The sequence below is a fragment of the Schistocerca piceifrons genome, chromosome 4, assembly GCF_021461385.2.
Source record: "Schistocerca piceifrons isolate TAMUIC-IGC-003096 chromosome 4, iqSchPice1.1, whole genome shotgun sequence".
NCBI lineage: Eukaryota > Metazoa > Arthropoda > Insecta > Orthoptera > Acrididae > Schistocerca > Schistocerca piceifrons.
In genome coordinates this window covers 661,083,270-661,109,217 of record NC_060141.1, presented here as the reverse complement: position 1 = coordinate 661,109,217, position 25,948 = coordinate 661,083,270, and the positions used below count along the sequence as shown (strand labels likewise).

Sequence of the window (25,948 nt, the reverse complement as noted above, 5' to 3'; positions counted from 1 at the left end):
TTTTACTTCTCATTTTTATTTACTTTTTAGCACAGTGAAAAATTGAGAGTCTCTGACCTTGCTAGTGAAAGATAAGAGTCTTTTTAACAGGAACAGGCTAAACCATAAAAAGGTTCAGACTGGGTCCCCCACCCCCATGCTCCATGCGGTGGAAGGGACGGCTTTTTATGCCGAAAAAAACAGCAGCATTGTTTAGAATGCTTTAGAAAGATTAGGAATCTCTAGTCAAGTGTCCCTCTCCAGAGGCTGGCGTGTGAACAGCCGTTTGCCTCAGGAGCCACTCCACAAAATAATGTTGGTCTAAATTTCAGATTCAGCGACCTGATAGTTTCTTACTGTTGATTTTGAAGAGCTCGCACTTCCTTATCTATCACAGCATGCTGGGTGTCTCATACGGGTGTTTCAAAATTGTGCCGTGGAGAGGGAGAGACTTCCTGTCTTCCTCCCCATCGCAGAGCACTACTGGTGAGATATAGTGAAAATTCGAATGAATAGGAGATTGTTTATCTCGTTTACATAAGTTTTAATGAGCAGAACTCGCAATGTCTGCCACCATTGGCCAGCGACACCCCTGCTCTGACAGAAACAGCGAAGTTTCATACCTTCCAGAAAGAGTACACTCACTGATACGCGATGTAAGAGTAATGACTTGCAGCTAGGCAGTGGAGAATGTCGCCAGTTGAGCTCCAAGAAGAGAGAGAGAGAGAGAGAACTGAACTTAGAGCCTCCAGCCAGCACCGCCACTGACTTAGATATTTAAATAATCTAGCTAAGACGAGCCACCGTTGCAATCACCGATTCTCTAGGTATGTGCTATTAGTTCACTCCCTTCTGGAGAGGGTTACACAGTTTTAATGCATTGAACCAGCCAGTTTCTTGCAATAAGTACTTTGGCCATCTTACTGGTGTTGAGCCTATTTTCCGTGTTCCTCCTGTAATTTACTAAACCTGCTTACGGTCACTGGTCGTATTCGTGGATTTTTCATATAACTTTGCATTTATCATGCTACCCACCTGTGCGAAGATTAGAGTTCACCATTAAACCCCTTGTACAAGTATTGGTTCAAAATGGTGCAAAAAATGGTTCAAATGGCTCTGAGCACTATGGGACTTAACTTCTGAGGTCATCAGTCCCCTAGAACTTAGAACTACTTAAACCTAACTAACCTAAGGACATCACATACATCCATGCCCGAGGCACGATTCGAACCTGCGACCGTAGCGGTTGCGCGGTTCCAGACTGTAGCGCCTAGAACCGCTCGGCCACCTCGGCCGGCTACAAGTATTAAATATTCAATTATTTATCCCAGTGAGTAACTGATCTGTTTTGTTTCTCGATAATAAACCTGACTGTTATAGTAACCAATTGTTTCTGTTATAGATTAGAAGATCAGTCCTCTCATTAATATCTCAATGTGCATGGTGTGGTACCCATATTGTCATGCTTGATGGGTCCACCCTATTAATTAACCATTATTAAGATCTTTCTGTTGCGTGACATTATCATTTCCTTTAATTAATTTGCATGATAAACTGGTATGCTTTCCTCTTCTGTAGGCCACCATAGATCTGACTCTAGCATCATAGCGGGGTGTGCAAAAAAGTACTATCGACACCCCACACTAAGATTCACGGACGTCTCTGCTTTTTTACCTCGACCTTCTCTGATTTGATCGTAGTTTTGTGAACCTCCCTATGTTATCATAGCAAGCTCTCTGAGTCGTTAGTCGTTGTGTAACATCAGTGAAGACTGCGGCTTAACGTTGTGTTTTGCTCAATTCTGATTTCTAAATGCATCAGTTTTTATTAAGCTTAAATTTATTTTTCATTGCTGTTTTGGCATACTTCCACCTGGGATTCAGACAAATCAGAGACTCTGCAGCAAGCAGGAACGTTGACGAAGCCTTTCGCGGTCTAATGCAGACTAAGTAATCAGTTTAAAATCCTGGCGGTTTGCCACTCCTGCGAACTGGGGCACGCTCCTTTCATTTTACAAGAAATGTATTCGCAATTGTGAATACAAATGAGACTCCACATGTACAATTTTTTGGCGATATATGAAAATTTGAGGCGGACCGGGACTCGAATGCTGATTTTCTCCTTTACACGAGTGGTCGCCGCCTTAACTACTTCGTCTTTCCGGCACGAGCCCAGAGGACCGACCCGAACCTCCACATGTTAACCGTTTGTCCACGCCCTGCGTTCGCACAGTCGCTGCCCTGTGACTCTTGCAGGGGAAGACACTTACATTCTACTGTCGCGGACTTTGCAATAGGTACGTAAAGACTATTTGCAGTGTCTGTAGACTTTTCGTAGTAGACTGTTAAACACAGACACTGCAAATAGTAGTCCATTTGTTTCCTCCGACAGGGATTGTGAGAGCTGTGGAAGACGGCTGGGTGAGGTAGCGCACCGTTGCATTCTAAGCTGTCCTCCAAACTTCTTTCGTCTGAGAAGTGACTCACAAACTATAGCAATAACGATAAAACTGTTAAATAGTAGCCTCTGCTAAGCCATCTTTTTGTCCACCCATTCTAGCGAAGGTACAACTGCAAGTCGGTTTTAGTTAATTATTTGCAGCCTTCCAGATCGAAGTCAAGAACGCAGATTAAGTTAGCAGCGAACGGCTCCAGGGCTCAGTATTTCACCAGCGGGGGGAGGAGAAGTTTTCGTTCAGTTCATGACTAGTCGAATTTGCGGCAGTCTTAACAATTATATTACAAAACTTTCTGCAGTGCCTAGAAAAGTAAAGATTTATGACTTTTGACAGCGATACGTTCATCGGGTGAATACGTTAAGCTCAGCGACTCCTTTGATGATATTCAATAGGTATCAGCTCTATACTGACAGAAGTTTATATCCCCTCTCTCTCTCGTAGTTTAATTTGCATAATCGTCCGTGATAACTCGGAAAAAATCGTTACATTTCGCAAGCGCTCACTATACTCATCAACTCTATACAGCTAAAGCTACAGCTTCGTGCTATTTATGTCTGCATTGTGATTCCGCAGGGAAAGGTGTTGAGATGTTTTAACAATGGCTCAGAAGTGCGATATTAGCTGATCTACACAGATGCCATGCTCTCATCAAGAAGAATCGGAAAAATCTGTAGAAATCCTTTTCCTATCCCGGACACATCCTGGTTCAAGCCACATTCCGCTCCATATGATTCTATCAAAATGACGCAGAAATCACTGTTTTTGAAGGAATCAAAGGACCATTGACAACCTACTTTCAAAAAGTGTTTGAGAAGTAAGAAGTTAGAAAAAGTTGTCAAGAAAAAGAAAGTTTTGTGGTTAGGTAATTCACATGGTAGAGGTGTTGGCCAACTCTTGCAGGATGAACTAGAGTCATGTTACGGTAACCGGTCACAAGCTTTTTTTTAACCTACTGCAAGCCTGGATCAGGTGATAGAGGATGTAGGTTCACTTTGCAGAGACTTCACAAAGCAAGACACTGTGGTAACAGTGGGTGGGGCAGGCAACTGCATGGACAAAGACCCTTATTATTCTTATTCAGTTGAGAGTGACTTGGTGAATATATCTGCAGCAACGAGACATACCAGTGTTGGGCTTACGTCTGTTCTGAGCCGCCATAACCGGCCGCATTTAAACTCTTCTGTTAGGAGAGTTAATTTGGAGGTGGAAGGGCTGCTTGGATCAGGTATGGGGTTTCGTAATGGCGTCTTTCCTCCTGACCGTATCAGTAGGTGGGACTACACTAGGAACATGGCCTTCACCTCAATCGGAAAGGGAACGGAAAGCAGTCTGGGCTAACAGTAAATAACTTAAGGGGGGCACTATCACATGTGGTAAAGTACCAGCGGGTTACAAGTGACAGAACAGCAGATTCTTTAGGGCAGGAAGAGTAGAACCAAAAGATGTTCAGAGAAGGTTGAAAATAATATTCACATTGACAAAACAAGACGCTAGAAAGCAAATTTTAATGTACAAAATTCGTGCAAACAGTCCCTAATTGAAATAGCAGATGTTCAGAAATTGAAACTAACAGAAAAATTAGGGACATCCAGTAGTAATTCAGCCATTGCCCAAAATCAGTTATCCTTATTGCATAATAATAGCTGAGAACTGAGGGATAAGCTAATGAGTTGCTTATTCGTGTTGAAGAATTAGAATTGAACAAACCAGTTGATTTAATCTGCCTCTCTGAACATCATGTGACCTCTGGAATAGATATATAATATGTTACAGGATTTAAGCTAGCCTCTTGGTGCAGTAGACAAAATATGGAGAAAGGAAGAGTTGCCATATTTGTCACAAACTGCTTTAATTTCAAGCACACTGATTTTAATAAATTTTGCTCAGAGCAGCACTTAGTTGCTTGTGCAACAGATATAGTATTTCGTAATAAGTCCTTTGTAATAGTAAGTACGTACAGAGCATCTTCAGGAAACATTAACTTCTTCATTAAAAAATATTGAAGATCTGTTGTCCCACCTCACAGTAAAAAACAAAGAAATAGTGGTTGCTGGTGATTTTAATGTGGATTTATTGAAAAGCTCTGTCAGTGAACGATTATTGTAATCAATAACATTGTCATTCAACTGAATTCCTACTGTGAACGTAACAAATGGGATACGTAAGTGATCTGAGACCGCTATTGATAATGACTTTGTAGACAAATCTAGGGAAAGAGTCGTATCACTAAACCAGTAGTATGTTGGCTACCTGATCATGCATGATATGCAGCTTCTTACGTTAAATGTTGAAACTTGTCAGGATACAAAATCTATTAAATCTGGGTACAGAAGGGTAATGCATCAGTTAAAAACAGAATTTTAGGAGATTGCTCAAAGACATGAACTGGATAGATGTTTACAATATTTCTGACTCAAATGGAAAATACAAAATATTCGTTAATAACAATGTAATTTTATGGTTTATCAAAATTTCATTCTGATGAAGACATCCTCAGCAGGTGTCGAAACCTAGGTCAATGTACCTTACAGTTATTTGCAACCGGTTGGCAGTACAGTCCTATGTTGAAACTAGTATACGATTGCTGAGTGACAGCCTGTTTAAAACTGTAAATATTCGTTAATAAAGTTACTTCCTCTTTTGGAAATTGTTTTCTCCTAAAGGTAATCGAAATCAAACTTAAGTCTATAAATAAACCATGGATTAGACAAGGAATAAACGTATCAAATGGAACAAAAAGGAAGCTGCATCTACTGTCTAGAAAAAGCTCTGCAATGCATCACAAAGAATACTGCAAGATACTGAAGCAGGTAATCCAGAAGTCTAAGCAGCTTTATTATGACAAAAAGATAATTACGTCAGGCAACAAAGCTGTAAAATGGGACATTGGAAGCAAGTGCATGTAGTGTTGCAAACCTCTTAAACAAGTACTTTGTTTATGTTACTGACAGTTTGGGATTATCAGGTTCAGTGAACAGTATAATGGAGTATTTGAGACCAGTCTTTAAAGATAACTTCAATAAAATAGAAATGACACTCACATCTCGCAAAGAAGTTGTATCCATCATAAAATCCTTAGAATCCAAGTATTCTAATGTTTATGATAACATATCAACGAAGTTAATCAAAGAATTTTCTGTGAGCTGAGTTCTGTCCTAGGTTATTTGTATAATCAATCTCTTATCAGCGGAATATTTCCAGACTGGATGAAATATGCTGAAGTTAAGCCTCCTATCAAGAAGCGGGTTAAAGAGATACCGTCAAACTACCGACCAATTTCACGTTTTCCGACTGTTTCAAAAATATTTGGAAAGGTTGTGTTCAAGCACCTTCTTAAACATCTGACTTCCGATATAGAGAAGGCAATTTATACGTATAGTGAGAATGGACTTAATTCGTTAGCTAACAAATTAGAAGCTACTGGCATTTTCTGTGATCTGTCAAAAGTTTCTGACTCCATGAATCACAGCATTTTCTTAAGTAAATGAGAATATTATGGTGTCGCTGGTAGTTCTGCAAAATGGTTCGAATCTCACCTAGCTAACAGAAAGCAAAGGGTGTCCTTGCGAAGTACCAGTGGAGTAAGCAATCAGTGTTCATCTGACTGAGAATTAATTACATGTGGTGTTCCTCAAGATTCCATCTTGGGGCCGTTGATTTTTCTTGTGTATATAATGAACTTTCGTCTGTTACATTGCCAGATGGTAAATTTTTTATGTTTTCAGATGATACGAACTTAGCACTAAATAACAATACGTGTACAGATTTAGAAATGGTTGCTAATCAAATTTTCACTGACATTAATAAATTGTTTAAAGCTAATTCACTGTCAATAAACTTTGAAAAGACCCACTATATGCAATTCAGTACCTGTAAGAGATTTCCTTCCAGCGTGTGTATAACATACGAAGACATGCAGATAGAAGATGTTGACAGTATTACATTTCTGGCATTATAACTCGATGATAAATTCAGTTGGGTAAGACATACCACAGAATTGCTGAAGGCCTGAAGAAGTCTGTATTTGCAATGCGAACGATGTCACATGTAGGACATACAAACAAAAAAAAATTGCATACTTTCATTTTATTGTATCCTGTGGGATCATATTTTCTTGTCAAACCAAGAAAATTTTTTTAGAGTGGAAAAGCGTGTAAGAAGACTCATTTGTGGTGTAAATTCAGGAACATCATGTAGAAACGTGTTCAAGGAACGAGATATTCTAACCATTGCTTCTCAGTAAATTTATTCCTTAATGAAATCTGTTGCAAATAATATGTCTCTATTTCCAACCAATATCTCAATACATAATATCAATACTAGGAATAAGAACTACTTACATAAAGACCTAAAATTACTTACCTTGGTCCAAAAAGGGGTCCAGTATTCAGGGGAACACATTTTCAATAAATTACTAGCAAGCATTAAAAACTTGGTTTCAGATAAAGCACAGTTTAAGTAGAGTTTGGAAGACATTTTGGTAGGCAATTTCTTCTATTCTCTTACTAACTGATATCAGTCTACCTGATTATAGAGGAGGTTTAACGCTCTGAAACGCGTACTCGATGTAAAAAGTTCTGACTGTTTACAGTAGCTTGTAGTTTCAGTTGAGTAGCTCTTAAGACATTGAGGACGGACCCCGAGTTTGCTCGTGTTACGAGCGCCATCGGTAGCTGACGGATCGCGAGATAACTCATGTTTACTACAAGCTACCTTCAGACTTCATCGAATTAGGAGTTTACACCAGTAGGCAGTATAGGAAACATGATTGCCTTCATGTACCTTTTGCGTATTTAGCTTTTTGAGCGTATTTTGATATTTAAAAGATTTACCATTTCCGTCTCGAAGTTCCTCCTACTTTTAGAGCCGGCCGGTGTGGCCGTGCGGTTTAGACGCTTCAGTCTGGAACCGCGTGACCGCTACGGTCGCAGGTTCGAATCCTGCCTCGGGCATGGATGTGTGTGATGTCCTTAGGTTAGTTAGGTTTAATTAGTTCTAAGTTATAGGCGACTGATGACCTCAGAAGTTAAGTCGCATAGTGCTCAGAACCAACCAACCAACCTACTTTTAGAGATGGCGAATGAACGACCCTGGAGAACTTCTGCAGGTTTTCTACGATGGGTATCCAGATGATCGTAGTGTGAATGAAAATCCGAATGCTGTGTGGAGGAATGAGTTCATTGATTCTGAAGACTATCTCAGTGACAGTGACATTTTTAGACCTGTAGAGAAGCGAAGGTGGCAATGTTGCCAAGTGCAGCAGTTTGGAATTCATTACGTGGTCAGTATATTTCCAAAGCAATATGTCTCTGTAGCCTCCGTGATTATCTTGAGCTTTGGTGACTACCTGATTGAACTGTTTTGCAAGGATCAACAAGTCGCATAAAGCACTCAAATGGTCTCCTGTTACACAAATGAGACATGAAGAACTACCGCGGCTTAATTTTTCTAGTGAGACAAACAAGGAAAGGTAGATGGAACGATTATTGGTCAACAAATCCTCTAAGAGATACCCCAATACTTTCAGTACTACAAGTCGCAACAGATTTGAATAGATTTAGAGATTCAGGCCCTTTAGTGACAACATAAAATTGAAAAATAGGCCTGGGAGTCACTTCAAAGTCCAGCTTGTGCTGGATTCTTTCCTTGATAAATTCAGAACAGTTTACAAACCAAATGATTCTATGGAGACGCCTGAGGTTTCGAACATACAACACTGCAAAGACTACAAGTATGGGTCACTTGTTAAGATGGCGTGCGAGAGTGTCACACGCTGTGTCTGAAATATGGTGGTTTACGCTGGAGAAAGTAAGAATTGGAGCAAGCTATTCTCTCGGTTCTTGGCCCTTATCTTGGTATCTGGCACCATAACTACAGGACAATTTTTGCAACAGCAGTTCTACTGAGTCTGTGGTACTATTACAGTGAACAGAGGTTTACCGCAAACTCTGAAAGTCAAAGCATCGAGAATGAGGAAAGGTATCATAATTTTCTGTAGAAAAGGTGACATTCTTCTCCTCGTATGGAAAGACAAGGGGATGTCAGAATGATATAAAACATTCATGACGTTTCTGTCTCAAATACAGGGACCAAAAATAGAAAAACTGGAGAGGATATACCGGAGCCTGCGCTTGTAAAACAATAAATGCCCACATGAAAGGAGTTGATCATGGAGATCAAATATTCCGTGCTATCCTACTCTAAGGAAATCGATGAAATGGGAAAAAAATGTTGTCCTTCAATAAACTGTGGGCTTCTCAATTCTTTTACAATTTACAATACCCTGAATCCACAGAAAAAATATAAGCAGTTTCTCCTTTTGACGATGATAAAAAAAGGCTCTTGGGGCCGACAGAGAGTTATGCTCAGCCCATTATCAACTGGAACAGGGAGAACACCACGTAAAGATCGACCAGGAAGCGTTTCAAGTGGCATGAAGCAACATCAACCTGTGTCCATTTCAAACAACGCAAAGCAAAAAAATTCCTACCAGAGCCTGTAGTTTGTGCTGCCAGTGAAAAAAATAGTGAAATAAGGTATATTTGCACAATTCCGCTTCATAGGGGAAATATTTTACGAAGTTCCACACAATAAAGAGTACTGGTAACCTACGCTCTAACTTAAATACAATATGTGAAATAATAGCAACTGTACTCGGTAAGGTCTCCCCGATAAATCAAACCAAAGGGCTCAGTGATAATATCTGCAACATGTCTAAGTGTCTCGATGTAGTGCTACGTGTATAGTAATAGAGCAAATATTATAACGAAGGAACAGATCAACAAATGGGCGCTGCAGAAATAGGTGTAGTTGTGTGATATAGTGCATTTATTCTCGTGTACACTAATAAAGTGGATTATAATTGTTATTTTTAAATGTACTTTACAATTATATCATGATTATAGTTTATAAAGAGTTGTACTGTAATGCATACATTAAAAATTATTGTTTCGTAATGTGGAAAAACGTTTTATGCCCAAACACTGAAAATTCAAAATAAAAAAGATGCGAAATTGATAAGATGTAAATTTGTTTAGCACGAAGCAGTTAGCCTGAGCCGTGTGTGGCTCGCTTTCATGCCATTTGTCCTTTGGCATTTTGTCACGTCGAGTGGCATCTTGTTTCTTCCTTACTTACTGGCGTAACGAAGCTGCTGGCTTGTGTCCTTGAGTGGCAGCAGCAGCGCTTATCGATACTAGTACTGTCGTACTATCTTTGGTGTGACCGCTAGTATTTTAGAGTGGTGGTGGTGTGTGTGTGTGTGGTGGTCAGTTGGTTGGGACAGAGCAGTGAGGAACTCTCCGTGGCGCGAGGCCAGGCCGGGACCGCTGGCAGCGTGCACGCACTATTGGATCGTGAGGTGCTAACAGCGAGAACGACAAAGTTCGTTGCCCACCGAACCTGGACGCTGAAGCTGAATGATTAGTTAACGTGTTATGAAACCTCAACTATTGTGACATCTCTTTGTTCAGTTTTGGGTTGTTGCTCCCTGGGCCGTTCAGGCTAGCAGCAACATATGATGTGTTGGAGTCGGCGAAATCTTGCAGCCGTCTTCCTATATTGTGATTCATTATTAAATTGACTGTTACTTGCCAGTCAAGTGCACCAGCTGTATTTTCTGCCCCGTGGCTGTTAACGCCCCAGTTACCTGCACTGGTCGATAGCGTAGTTTTCCGGCAGTGTGCCTTTCCTCGTCGTATTGATGCCGTCAGGCGCGGCGTGTAGTTCGACAGCCTTTTAAGTTGTTTGTTTCATATTTTGCTTAGTGTGTTTATTGTTCCCTTGGCTGTTTTTAGACGTCAATTCCTTAACACGTAGTGCTGTTCATATCTTCGTCCTTGGCCGGTATTTTCCATCGTTGTGACGTTGGTCGGATGGAAGAGAATTTGTTAAAGTGTTGTTCGGTCCTTGGGCCGTCCCTAGTTTGGCTTGCCATCCGATTATTTAACTTCAACTCTTGGCTGCCTGTCTCACCTTACCTTACATTTGAGCTACCTTCTCAGGCCAACCCTTGGAACACTTCTGAGCACCACTTGTTCTGTTTGTTTTAGATTGTGATTTTCATTTTAGTTTGAAGTACTGTGCGAGGCCTTCGGCCGTGTACTAATTCAGTCTTTTTTTAAATTTTACATAAAGGCCTTCAGCCGTGTTAAATTAAAATTTTGAAGATTGATTTTATTTTTAAAAATTTTTTTCCTTAAAATTTGTTCTATCTGAAATTATTTGTAATCCAGGCACTAAGCCGTTAGTTGTTTGACGAGTTATGTGTGGCCTTCAGCCAAGGATTTACGTGAACCCCTTTTAATAAGGCCCTCGGTCATGTGTATTCTTTAAAGGAAAATTTTTTAAAGAAGGAAGGGGTTTATTTTAAATTGTTTGTCTGACTTGTTGCGCAGGCCTTCAGCCGTTGTTTCAGGTTTGTTTGTGGCCTTCAGCCATGCAATAAGTTAATATTTCTTTAATTAGGCTTTCGGTCATTCTGTTGTAAGTTTAGAAAGAAATTTCTTGGTTAGAAAAATTGTTTATTAATGTGTTTTCATTATAGTTGTCCTTCAGACGTGTAGTGTAGGCCTTCAGCCGCTAAATGTTTTCAACTGCATGTTTTTTTTTAAAAAAGATTTTTACCTTCTATTTTTAATTGCTTTTGATTCCGAAGCCAAGCCTTCAGCCGTTCATGTTTTTGGTGTGGTTTTGGGTCTTCAGCCCAGAAAGCATCTCAAGTTTTCTTTAATAAGGCCTGCAGCCGTCACTATAGCCTGTTACAGTTCGTTAAGATTGTTTGAAGAAGGTTTTAGTATTTTAACATGAAACTACCTTCCTTACTTCTTATTCAGGCCTTCAGCCATTGTATATTTTTTAAATTGCTTCTGACCTTCAGCCGACGAATAATTTTGAACCTTCTTAATCAGGCCTTCAGCTGTTGATTGTGTATAACATTGCCTGCAATTTTTCTAATAAGGCTTTCAGCCACCAGTGTAGTAAAATCTTTTAAAAATGATTGTTTAGAGTAATTTTTTAAACAATAAAGTGTATGTGTTTTCTGTGCAAACAACGGTAACTGATTAGGCCCCGTCCACACCTTTCCTGCTTTCCCTAAGTCCCACGTTACATAGCCGAAATACAATGATGGAAAAAATTCACAACACCGAGAAGGAGTTGTGCGACATAAAAGAAAGTTGCTAGGAGCACCTCTGCGTATGAAAGATGAAGTTTGTTCAAATTTCGCACCTGTCGCATAAGAGTAGCGCTAGTAGCGCCATATGAGGTTGCAAATGAGCTTTGCTTGAAATACACGCTGTAACAGTCGTGAGCGTTAGCTTCCTTTAAGACTGGTAGTGGTGAGCTAATGTTAGTCAAGAGTGTCTTTAAAATGGCAAACACGGCATTGTCAACACCTCACTGGGTTTGAACGAGGTCATGTAGTAGGGCCTGGATGTTCCTTCTGCGATACTGCAGAAAGTCTTGGCAGGAGTGTAGCCACTGTACCTGGCTGCTGGCAGCGGTGGCCACGGGTGTGTGCAGTCGCAAAAGACCCGTTTTCGAACGGCCACGTAGCACTACCGAAAGGAAGACCATCATGTTCGGCGTATGGCCCATCGTATTGCATCTGCAGCAGCACAGTGACACAACAAACTGTTATAGACCGGTTACTTCAAGTACAGCTCCGAGCCAGACGCCCTGTAGCAAACATTACACTGATCTCAAACCACCGCCATTTACGAGTTCGGTGTCAAGCGAGAGCTCATTGGCGGGCAGAGTGGAGGTATGTTGCATTTGCTGATGAAAGCTGGCTCTGCCTCGGTGCCAGTGATGGCCGTGTGTTGGTTAGAAGGAGGCCAGGTGAGTGCCTGCTGTGACACGACAGCCTATTGTAAAGGGAAGAGACACTTTACTCAGTCACAAACATGCGACCACGGACGTACAGGCGGCGGCTAAGATCGGGTCATATTTATGTTGACAGCTGAAATCAGCTTGACAGGAGCACTTGGAGTGCCAGTTTCACACTATGCTCCACAGATGAGGTTGTCTCTGGACCGGCGCTAAGGTGACCACGCGACCAGGAAATCCCTTCCATTGGGGGGGCACAGTGGTTGCTCGTTTTTCATGGCCGCTTTTCGTGTCCAGTGCAAAATTAAAGTTTACCCCAAAATTGATAAATATTGAACGGTATGTGTCACTGAAGAGCTAGTAAACTCATTTGAAGCGGAAAAGATGGACGATTAAGCGTGTCAAGACGCGCCTTCGATATCCGCATTAGTTTATAAGTTATTGTACGTTAAATGTTATAAATAATTCCTGATCTGCAAAAGTGAGTATCTCGGCAACGCATCACCCTATTGCCAAAAACGAGGTATCTGCCGATACGTCTCGTAAAACTGAATCGGACTGTGAGAGTCAATTCACTGAAATTATTCACACATTTAGATGAGAATCCGAAAAGTGGATTTCGCGCAATCAAAAACAGCTTTCTTATTAAATAAATAAACATTAAAAGTGGCGGCAGTACTGTAAACTTATATGTAGAAAATTATTTAATGTATAATTTAAACTGCTTGTTAATAGTTACAATTATAAATCCGAAAATGGAGGAAAACCATAGCAATTATTGTTTATAAATACACTACGATAAATAAAAGAAAACTGATAACAGAATAATATTTCTGGGAAAATTTCCATGTGAGTTGATGTATATTATGTGTATAAAAGGTTAAAATGAAGAATTTCAACAGTTTTCACGTTCAATAGTTTAACTGACTTAAGTGGTGCTTGACCGAGGTTTCGTGGGTGAACAGCGGCAGTCTGGAGGAATCCAGATGAGGACGCCGTTGGAGGTGGTCTGACTGTATTAGAACGTGTTGGGAGAAAGTTTTATTGAGGAGCGGTGAAATAGCCGCTAGTTCGCGTGTGTGAATTATTCAGAGTTCCTAATTTCGGACACAGATATTTTTTGACCTCTGATGAACTTGTTACTTTTCGGGTTCCGTGAGATACAAGCCGCACTTATAAGGTTTCAGTGTGTAGCCACTGTGGAATTTGTTGTTTGATATACTGCGGAGCTTTAACAGTTTTTTAAAGATAACTCATGCAATTTATCGTGGTTTATTCAACCACCACTAACATCTTAAGAAACTCGATCAGGCTCTGAAATTAATTTATTGTGAACTGTAACTTTCGATTTTTCTACGTTTTTATCGAAAATAAACTCGAATTTGTGAAACTTTCAAAAATACCTGAGTACTTACGTGACTTTTGCATAGCAAATCCTGCCTGTATTTATATTAAATACTTTGTGGAACATTAGGTACATTGCGACGAATAGCGAGTTGGCGCCTCATATACGAAATGTAGCCAAACTTGTAAATCCAACCACATTTATGAGGGCTCATTAAAGTTTTTGTGCTGAGTAGTGTGTGGGTAAATCTCGTACAGCAGCCGATGCAGAGCTTGTGAGCAGTTTAGAACTTTGATTTTCGGCGAGTTGATGAGGGAGATTATATTTTATTTCGTCATTCACACCACAATCACATTCCAGTACGGTCGCATTGCGACCAGCCTGTCTGCGTGCTGTACACGCTGCATCTACATCTGGAGTTAAGGTCAAGGGTGCAATGTCGTATGACAGCAGGAGCAATCTCGTGGTTATCCCAAGCATCCTGACTGCAGCGTTCTACGTCAATCTGGTGATTCGAACTCCTGTGCTGCCAATCATGAACAGTATTGCAGTGGGTGTTTTCCAACAGGATAACGCTCTCCCAAATACCGCTGTTGTAACCCGTCATGCTCTACAGAGAGTCAACCTGTTGCCTTTGCCTGCTCGATCACCAGACCTGTCTCCAGTGAGTATATATAGAACATAATGGGACGATAACCTCAGCGTCATCTATAAACAGCATTAACTGTCCCTGTATTGACGACCAAAATGCAACGGGCATTGAATTCCATTCCACAAACTGACATCTGGCACCTCTAAACAGAATGCATACACGTTTGCATGCTTGCACGGCGGTTACACCTGTTATTAATGTACCAGCATTCCATATTTGCAATGGCTTATCTCATGCTTACATTAACGTGTGATCTTGCAGTTTTAATCATTTTAACGTTACCTACCCAAATGTATACCCGAAATCTCATTACTCTACGTTAATTATTTTCTGGTACTACGATTGTTTCCGTCAGTGTAATACCGTATTGTCTGCGGTACTCATATGAATGCACGGAAAGGGTATTAGAACACCTGCAAGACAATCACGTCGTGTGGGCTGCATACTGAACGGGCAGAACACAATACCCGACCACTGCCATAAATGGGAACAACAATATCCAGTTCTTAATGTGCTAAGAAATGAGAAAACAAGATTCCCAGTCGTGGGTATAGGAGCTCAGAAACCAAATACACACCAATCAAGAAAACATTTTCAGCAGAAAGGAAAAAAAAGAAAAGAGTGGTTTGTGAGGCACTTACGTGTAGGAAACCGCCAATGCTGAAGTACATGAAGTAGGAGACGAATGAGGCGACGAGCCAGTAGACGCGAAGGTTCTTGAGGCGCAGCGCCTCCAGGCTGAGGTTCTGCCACGAGAAGTCCCAGCCCTCGGAGCGGTCGCCCAGCTCCCAGCCCAGGTAGCGCGCCGTGTGCACGGCCGTCAGCAGCCACTCACCTGCACAGCACGCCCACAACACCTCACGTCACCAGCATACCCGTAGCCGAGAGCCGCGCACTGCTACATCCAGTGTAACTGCTGTACTGAGCGCGCGCCAAAATACTAATACAACTACTTGTTCTCAGTAAAAGTTCACAACATTTGTTACTGTACTGGCTGTCCCCAACCATGCGTTGCTGTGACTCAGTGTGATTAAATGGAAAAGAAAGAAAAGAAAAAGCACAGGTTTCTAATACCAGTATGTATGGGAAATGGATATAGGTCCCAATCTCCTACTCTGCACCTTACTCTGTCCATCTCCTCCTCCCCCTCTCTACATCTACATCTACATCTACATTTATACTCCGCAACCGTGTGTAGAGGAGGGCACTTTATGTGCCACTGTCATTACCTCCCTTTCCTGTTCCAGTCGCGTATGCTTCGCGGGAAGAACGACTGCCGGAAAGCCTCCGTGCGCGCTCGAATCTCTCTAATTTTACATTCGTGATCTTCTCGGGAGGTATAAGTAGGGGGAAGCAATATATTCGATACCTCATCCAGAAACGCACCCTCTCGAAACCTGGACAGCAAGCTACACCGCGATGCAGAGCGCCTCTCTTGAAGAGTCTGCCACTTGAGTTTGCTAAATATCTCCGCAACGCTATTACGCTTACCAAATAACCCTGTAATAAAACGCGCCACTCTTCTTTGGATCTTCTCTATATCCTCTGTCAACCCGATCTGGTGCGGATCCCACACTGATGAGCAATACTCAAGTATAGGTCGAACGAGTGTTTTGTAAGCCACCTCCTTTGTTGATGGACTACATTTTCTAAGGACTCTCCCAATGAATCTCAACCTGGCACCCGCCTTATCAACAATTAATTTTATGTGATCATTCCACTTCAAATCGTTCCGTACGCATACTCCCAGATATTTTACAGAAGTAACTGCTACCAGCGTTTGTTCCGCTATCATATAGTCATAGAATAAAGGATCCTTCTTTCTATGTATTCGCAATACATTACATTTGTCTATGTTAAGGGTCAGTTGCCACTATCCGCACCAAGTGCCTATCCGCTGCAGATCTTCCTGCATTTCACTGCAATTTTCTAATGCTGCAACTTCTCTGTATACTACAGCATCATCCGCATGGAACTTCCGACACTATCTACTAGGTCATTTATATATATTGTGAAAAGCAATGGTCCCATAACACTCCCCTGTGGCACGCCAGAGGTTACTTTAACGTCTGTAGACGTCTCTCCATTGACAACAAAATGGTGTGTTCTGTTTGCTAAAAACTCTTCAATCCAGCCACACAGCTGGTCTGATATTCCGTAGGCTCTTACTTTGTTTATCAGGCGATAGTGCGGAACTCTATCGAACGCCTTCCGGAAGTCAAGGAAAATGGCATCTACCTGGGAGCCTGAATCTAATATTTTTTGGGTCTCATGAACAAATAAAGCGAGTTGGGTCTCACACGTTCTCTGTTTCCGGAATCCATGTTGACTCCTACAGAGTAGATTCTGGGTTTCCAGAAATGACATGATACGCGAGCAAAAAACATGTTCAAAAATTCTACAACAGATCGATGTCAGAGATATAGGCCTATAGTTTTGCGCATCTGCTCGACGACCCTTCTTGAAAACTGGAACTACCTGTGCTCTTTTCCAATCATTTGGAACCTTTCGTTCTTCTAGAGACTTGCGGTACACGGCTGTTAGAAGGGGGGCAAGTTCTTTCGCGTACTCTGTGTAGAATATAATTGGTATCCCAACAGGGGGAAAATGTATGGCAGAAGAAAAAAAAATAGTGTGGAAATTGGCCAATACATGGCGCTGTATGTAGTTCAAAATGGTTCAAATGGCTCTAAGCACTATGGGACTTAACATCTGAGGTCATTAGTCTCCTAGACTTAGAACTAGTTAACCTAAGGACATCACACACATCCAAGCCCGAGGCAGGATACGAATCTGCGACCGCAGCAGCTGCGTGGTTCCATACTGAAGCTCCTAGAACCGCTCGGCCACCGCGGCCGGCCGCTGTATGTGTCAGAATATGTAAATGAAAACACCTGTCATGCGCAAGATCCACTGAAGTTGGTATATACACACCGGGTACACAGCTTATCCTCCTTTCGCGTCTACGACGTCGCCATGACTGTCGTAATGCAGAATCGCTCTCTGCTTGTAAAGCTTTATTGCAAGAATGATGACTATGCACACGTCGCTGTGCAGAAGTTCCGGAAATTGAAGGTTCAAATGGTTCAAATGGCTCTGAGCACTATGGGATTTAACATCTGAGTTCATCAGTTCCCTAGAACTTACAACTACTTAAACCTAACTAACCTAAGGACATCACACACATCCATGCCCGAGGCAGGATTCGAACCAGCTACCGTAGCAGCAGCGCAGTTCCGGACTGAAACGCCTAGAGCCGCTCGGCCACCGCGGCCGGCGGAAACTGAAGGGTTTGAAGAAAGGCGTTGGTCCGATGACTGCCGTGGGACTGGAGAAAATGATTCGGAAATTCGAAAAGACGGGTTCTTTTGGTGTGCAACCTGGTAGAGGTTGCATCGACGCGCCCCTGTTTCCACGTCGAGTTCTCTTCACAGATGACTGTAGGTTCACAAGGGATTGTGTTCTGAATGCTCAAAATAGCCATGTCTGGGCGGACGAAAACCCTCTTGCCATTCATGTTTAGGGATTTCAAGACGGGTATAGAATTAACGTGTGGGCAGGTATTCTGGACGGTCATGTGATTGGACCATACCTCCTTCCATCCAAGCTCACGGGTCCCGCATACTTAGTATTCGTACGACAAGTACTGGACCGGTTCTTGGAAGCTGTGCCATTGAATGTTCATCAGGAAATGTGGTTTCAGCATGATGGAGCACCACTTCACTTTTCACTGGCTGTCCGGAGACATCTCAACAGACGGTATGGTGAACGATGGATAGGCGGTGGTGGTCTAACCGCGTGGCTGCCACAGTCGCCGGATTTAACCCCTATGGACTACTTCTTGTGGGGTCGTATGAAGGGCCTAATTTATGAGTCACCAGTAGAGACAGATGAAGATCTGATGGCACGAGTTCTGGCCTCTGCACAAGACACTGAAGAGACACCAGGTGGGATGAAGAGAGTGTACCAGAACATGCTTTGGAGGTACAGTGTGTGTAACAACGTTGGTGGTCGCCACATCGAGCCGCTGTTGTAATGCATCGGTACGTTGCGGTTGGTGCCGTAGATGCTGGGTTCCTGTTGTTGTCGGCTAAGGTAAACCCTAAGGTGTAAGTTGTAATGGAAATGCGTAAGTAATAACGAAACGAGCCAGTATTCTTTTCAAATGGATTGCAACAATTGTGCTAGGTGACGCCTAAGTAGATTCCTCACGTAGGTGTGGATGAGATAATCATCTGCCTTGAAACTGTCGTAGAACGGATACGATACGTTTCCGGACATGGGTTCCTATTCAAAATGTTATGTACTCACTACCCTCTACATGTCCTAGAAGTTTGTAACAGGAATTTCCGACCACCCTGTATGTATTCCTCGTGCTTACGTCATTGGTTTGGAAAGAGCCTTACTTGTGTACTCTCCCCTTCATGTCTAGAACGCGTAACAAAACCTGATTTGTATACATTTGACAGGATACAACCGTAAAAAGCCACTTATATCTCGCTAAAGCCGGACACTGGTAACCCTACTCCCGAAAGTGGACCAGTTGACTCTCCAGTTGAACTACAGTTGACCTTCTGCTTCGCTCTGCTGTCATGGGGCCATGCATCCCTTAAAAACCTGTTGGACGGAAGGATATTGAGCGACGCCCTAATTCCGCTCATGTGACAGGCGCTACAAAATAGCGGGAAATAGGCGGCGCGTTCTGTGCGCCCGACGGGAACTACAGTGTCGTCTCGCCGGTTAACGCCTGCTGCTCAGGCAACCCTTCTCACTCTGCAGTAGTGTGTGGAGTCTCTCTTCCCCTCGTCTATAGCAGTCACAAAACATCCAACATCCTTAGGAGAACTCTAAGTTAACCTACCTCCAGAACTCATAGGTTTATGAAATTCGACTTGTTGACGTACTGTCAGATATTTTCTTTTAAGTCGTGAGACATTATACTCGTTCTTTTCCTTTCTTTCGCTGACCTTTTCATGTCTACATTAAGTGGCACGTCCAGAATCCTTTATAATCTGTGAAACTTGAGTTTCTCCCGGCGTATGAAATGCTCAGTCAACTTACGGGAATGCGGCTAGGTGACATCATCGACAACCACAGATATTTCGACATGTGCACACTTCGTCATTTCCAATCATTTCCAACGCTCCAACACAACGAAAGAGTGCTCCGCAAGGTAAGTTAAATCTCCAGTAGGCGGGGCTTGGCCGGCCAAGAATCATAATACGGGTTATGCAAAAAGACAATACACATACACACACACACACACACACACACACACACACACACACACACACGCATCCTTAACAAGAAGCATCACCCCATAATCAAAGACGGTGACAGAAGTTATCGATGGTGAATATTAATTATGATTGTTTTAGAAACTTTTATTATTATTTTATTCGTGGCTGTAATTTTCAGCAACTGTAGTATATATTTTTCAGAATAATTTAATCGTTAGTTGCAGATATATTTTTAATCACTATTTTAGGAATTTACGTAGTCAATTCAACTCCTTTCTTTTTAAAAACGGTATTTCGATTTAACTCAAGATACGTCTTTCAATTTGTATATTAATGATCCTTGCCAATTATTACGTAATTCGCAGTTGGAGGTTCGTTGTGGCTTTGTGTTCATGGGAAGACGACTCGGTGTAGAGAGATGACTCGTTTTCCCGGCTGCTTTCTTCCCACGTTTTGGAGCGCGATGTCGCTGCTTCTTGATATTAATAGGGGCACCTTGTGTTTGATGTTGTTGTTAAACAATTTATTGTCTATACTCACCACAGTCTTTCTACTGGCTTTGTCTAATGGAAGGATTAGTAAGTTCATAAAGATTTCTTTCCATTTCGGCGTTTTCCTTGTCATTTATTTAATGTAGGTTACATAGATAAGTTAGAAACTATAGTTACTGTGGTAGACGGAGTGAGCTATGTGGGGACTATTCAGCCAGTGGCTGATCTCTTGCAGGCAGGGAATGGCTTAAAGTTTGGTACCGAGATCGGTGTTGCATCGAAACTGTTCGGCGAGGTTCCGGTGATCGGACTAAACTTTTGTTTACTAATTTACCAAATGACTCCGACCGTTCGACATGAAAACTTGTGCTCCAGAGTCTCTAGTTCGCTGCACGTGTCGCAGGTCTGTCCGGACCAGTTTATTATTGGTCGATATCGTCGTGTTTTTAACAACCACCGGCTGAGGACGCAAAGTTAACTCTGACCAGGGAGAGAATTAATGACACTTACTTACCCGTTGGTATCTAATATTTACAACCGGTAACTTCTGATGTCGGTCATCTTTGGTAGTGTGGTGGTGCTAGTTGTTTAGGGTGTGTGCTCGTGTTATCTTCCTGCATCTACCGTTGTGTGCTACGTGGTCGACGAAGCCGCACCTACCGAGGGTTTAAATTTCCTTGCACAGCATTCTGTCTTTGCATTTGTGGCTTGAAAATAGCTGTGTGTCTCTTGGCGAAGTATCGGTGGTTGTCGAAGACATCACTCGGCTGCGTTCCAGTAATTCATTTGTTTTCTATAACGTGTTTTGCTTTTTACACTCTCTATCACTTAATTTTTTACCTCTTATTGTTCATTTCAGCTCCAGAGGGAAGTTAACAATTCCTAGATGCCGAAACAATATCCCACTGTGACCAACCTGTCAGTTCTTCTTGTACAAGTCTTCCGTAGAGTTTTTTTTTCTCACTTACTCTCATTATAACTTCATTTGCACTTTACCCCACACTTGTTCGATTGAGTGGCCATTAAAATGCTTCCACGTTACCGTTATTCGGAATTCCGAAGGTCCATATTTACTTTCAGTTGATGCTGTTATTGAAACTATCCATTCATGAGTTTATTATTCATTTCAGTATCAATGTCCCACATAACGCTTACGTCCAGAAGTTCGACGTTGGCCGTGGTCTGCTTTTTCTAGCGCCTTTCTGAGAAGAACAAGTTTATTATTTGCTCTCCGAATCAAAATCATGAACCTGTACCTGATACGAAGGAAACCAAGTATGACATACGAGCGGTCGTATCATAATTATCATTTTCGGGACAGCCTCGGTCACAGTGGTTAGGGCAGGAGAATTTCTGCTTTTCACGCATTTTCCAATGATCATAGCACTGTAACTATAAATGCAACAAAACCGTGTGATGTGTCATTTGGAAGCATGAAATTTGCCTTAACTATTTCTAATAGAAAAGACGACTGAGGATGTGTTAGACGATGATCAGTTTGGCTTCAGGAAAGGTAAAGGCACTTGAGAAGCACTGCGGCTGGTAATGGAAGCAAGACTAGAGAAAAATCAAGAAACGTTCATAGTTGTCGACCTGTAAAAAGCGTTCGACAATGTAAAGTGGTGCAAGATGTTCGAAATTCTGAGAAAAGTAGGGATAAGCTATAGAGGGAGACGGATAATATACAATATGTACAAGAGCCAAGAGGTACTAATAAAAGTGGACCACCAAGATCGAAGTGCTCGTATCTAAAAGGGTGTAAGAGAGTGATGTAGTATTTTGCCCCTACTGTTGAATTTGAACATCGAAGAAGCAATGATGGAAATAAAAGAAAAGTTCAGGAGTAGTATTAAAATTCAAGATGAAAGGGCATCAGTGATACGATTTGCTAATGACATTGCTATCTTGAGTGAAAGTGAAGAAGTACATGATATGCTGAATGGGATGAAAAACCTAATGAGTAGAGGATAATAGTAAATAGAAGAAAGACGAAAGTAATGATAAGTAGCAGGAATGCGAACAGCGAGAAACTTAACACCAGGATTGATGGTCACGAAGTAGATGAAGTTAAGGAATTCTACTACCTAGGCAGCAAAATAAGCAATGACGGACGGAGCAAGGAGGACATGAAAAGTAGACTAGCAATGGCAAAAACGGCATTCCGGGCAGATAGAAGTTTGCTGGTATCAAACATGGTCCTTAATTTGAGGAAGAAATATCTGAGAATGTATATTTGGAGCACAGCATTATATGGTTGCGAAGGGTGGACTGTGAGAAAACAGGAACAGAAGAGAATCGAAGCATTGCAAATGTGGTGCTACAGACGAATGTTGAAAATTAGTTGGACTGATAAGGTGAGGAATGAGGAGGTTCTGTGCAGAATCGGAGAGGAAAGGAATTTGTGGAAATCACTGACAAGAGGAAGGTACAGGGTGGTAGGACATTGTTAAGATATCAGGGAATGACGCTCATGGTACTAGAGGGAGCTGTAGAGGAAGACAGATTGGAATACGTCCAGTAAATAATTGAGGACGTAGGTTGCAAGTGCTGCTCTGAGATGAAAAAAAAATGGCGTAGGAGAGGGATTATGAGACAGCAAGATTAGCAGGTATAGAAACATACCGAAGTGTGTTGTAATTCCAAATAAACTTGTACACGCCGTTCGTGTTCATAATGTGGCTGCGTGTGGTATGTTTTGAAACTCTCTCAGTCATACAGAGAGCTGCATCAAATCGTTACACCGCACGGACGTATGTTTTCGGCATGCTTTTCCCTTTTAGCTCTTACTGACTTCGGAGGACATTTTGAGGTAGGTGTTGTGTTGGTGTGTGTGTGTGTGTGTGTGTGTGTGTGTGTGTGTGTGTGAAAGAGAGAGAGAGAGAGAAGAGAGGGAGAGAATTGTAAACACTGAGCAGTAATGTAGTATATATATTTCGTATCGTCGTTATCCGAGATTAGCCGGCTGCTGTGGACTAGCGATTTTAGGCGCTTCTGTCCGGAACCACGCGGCTGCTACGGTCGCAGATTCGAATCCTGCCTCGGGCAAGGATGTGTGTGATGTCCTTAGGTTAGTTAGGTTTAAGTATTTCTAAGTCTAGGGCACTCGTGACCTCAGATGCTAAGTCCCATAGTGCTTAGAGCCATTTGAACCATTATTAGAGATTATTTTTAATTTGTTTTAAAAAATTTATATACATAGATAAAACCAATCTGTAATAATGTAGCTGCAGAGGTTGGACACAAATGTGGAAACGTCGCGAGAAATTCATGGTTGAACTTAAATGGGGATGCTAGACAAACTGGCAGTTTGCGCTGTTTTAACGTGAGCACAAACGACAACTTCGCAATGTCCTCTATACACTGATAGTGTCAGTCATGGTCAGAACAGTGTTCTGCAAAGTTGTGAGTGAATTATTTCGCAGCTAAGTGAATTCGAACGTGGGCAAGTTGTTGGTGCTAGCACGGTGGGTTCTCCTGTAACCAAGGTAACCGAAATGTTTGGCCTTTCTAGAGACACTGTATCGAAGATTTATATTGCATGCAGGAAAAGCGGGAAAATATCATCCGCTAAATCACAACGCTGACGTCTGTGCTGAGCGATGGTCACGGAAGGTCATTACAGAGGGTTGTGAAGAAAAGTAAGAGGACGATAGCTGCCAGACCCCCTGCAGAACTGATTGTCGCACTCTCAAACCCTGTCAGCACCAAAACAGTACGAAGAGACATCCATACCCAGGGAAATACAAGCCGAACTAGAATTCCGAAACCACTCATTAGCGATACAAATGCCGTTAACAAGAGAGCGCGGTGCCGTAGCCTAAATTCTGGACTATGGAGCAATGGAAGGACGTCATTTGGTCGATAAGTTTCGTTTTGCACTTTTCCCAACTTTTAGCCGAGTTTACGTCCCAAGAGCGAAACATGGCGGGGGTCTGGTGGTTACTGGGGCAGTCATATCATGGTCCTCCACGGACCACCATCGTTACACTGCAAAATCGCGTTACTGCCAATGATTATGTGACCATTCGGGCTAATCATATCCATTCCATGATGCAGTATTTTTCCCCCAATTAAGCTGCTTCATTCCAAGACGACAGACCATTTTCCATCGCCCACCGACTGGTTTTGTGAGCACAGGGATGAATTATCGCTTGTCCGCTTGCCACCAGTCAAGAGATGTCAATATTATTGAGCCTTTTTGGTCTACCTTGGATAGAATGACGCGTGATCGCTATCCAGGTCCATCATCGTCACCTAAGCCTGCCACTGCTTTGCAGGATGAATGATATAAGATGGAGTGTGGAGAAAGCTTCTGATATAAACCTCTCTGCTGCCTTGATCGCGTGTATTTACACTGGAGTACCAGTTTCGACAGGACTAAGCTGCCATCTTCAGATCCACAGAGTACAGCATAATTTCATAACCTGCACTCTGTGGATCTAAAGATGGCAGCATAGTCCTGTCGAAACTAGTAATCAGTGCAAGGGAGGGGTAGAAAACCAATGTGCACTCCGTGTGCATACTGGGGGGAGTCATTCAAGATGTGGAAAGGCTCCTTCCGGATGCCATGAAGGGTACAGGGTAGACCCATCTGCAGGTGGTCGCTCATGTCGGCACCAATGATGTGTGTCGCTATGGATCGGAGGAAATCCTCTCTGGCTTCCGGCGGCTATCTGATTTGGTGAAGACTGCCAGTCTCGCTAGCGGGATGAAAGCAGAGCTCAACATCTGCAGCATCGTTGACAGGGCTGACTGCGGACCTTTGGTACAGAGCCGAGTGGAGGGTCTGAAACTGAGGCTGAGGCGGTTCTGCGACCGTGTGGGCTGCAGATTCCTCACCTTCCTCACCTTACGCCATAGGGTGGTGGGGTTTCGGGTTCCGCTGGATAGGTCAGGAGTCCACTACACCCAGCAGGCGGCTACACGGGTAGCAGGGGTTGTGTGGCGTGGACTGGGCGGTTTTTTAGGTTAGATGGCCTCGGGCAAGTACAGAAAGGCAACAGCCTCAAAGGGTGCGGGGCAAAGTCAGGACATGCGGGGACCAAGCAGCAATCGGTATTGTAATTGTAAACTGCCGAAGCTACGTTGGTAAAGTGCCGGAACTTCAAGCGCTGATAGAAAGCACCGAAGCTGAAATCGTTATAGGTACGGAAAGCTGGCTGAAGGCAGAGATAAATTCTGCCGAAATTTTTACAAAGGCAAAAAAATGGTTCAAATGGCTCTGAGCACTATGGGACTCAACTGCTGAGGTCATTAGTCCCCTAGAACTTAGAACTAGTTAAACCTAACTAACCTAAGGACATCACAAACATCCATGCCCGAGGCAGGATTCCAACCTGCGACCGTAGCGGCGTTGCGGTTCCAGACTGCAGCGCCTTTAACCGCACGGCCACTTCGGCCGGCTTACAAAGGCACAGCCGGTGTTTAGAAAGGATAGATTGCGTGCAACGAGTGGTGGCGTGTTTGTCGCTGTTAGTAGTAGTTTCTCCTGTAGTGAAATAGAAGTGGATAGTTCCTGTGAATTATTGTGGGTGGAGGTTATACTCAACAACCGAGCTAGGTTAATAATTGGCTCCTTTTACCGAACTCCCGACTCGGCAGCATTAGTGGCAGAACAACTGAGAGAAAATATGGAATACATTTCACACAAATTTCCTCAGCATGTTATAGTCTTAGGTGGAGATTTCAATTTTCCAGATATAGACTGGGACACTCAGATGTTTAGGACGGGTGGTTAGGGACAGAGCATCGAGTAACATTATACTGAGTGCACTATCCGAAAATTACCTCGAGCAATTAAACAGAGAACCGACTCGTGGAGATAACATCTTGGACCTACTGATAACAAACAGACCCGAACTTTTCGACTCTGTAAGTGCAGAACAGGGAATCAGTGCTCATAAGGCCGTTGCAGCATCCCTGAATATGGAAGTAAATAGGAATATAAAAAAGGGA

General features: G+C 42.5%; 1 protein-coding gene across 1 annotated transcript in view; it reads right to left on the bottom strand.

Annotated features, from left to right (window-relative positions):
• Positions 1-25,948, bottom strand: part of LOC124796098 (lathosterol oxidase-like) — a 106,595-nt gene that overhangs the window by 21,795 nt on the left and 58,852 nt on the right. Inside the window, exon 2 of the mRNA XM_047260184.1 lies at positions 14,904-15,097. Coding sequence (XP_047116140.1) covers positions 14,904-15,097 — 194 coding nt within the window. The remainder of the gene's footprint in view (positions 1-14,903; positions 15,098-25,948) is intronic.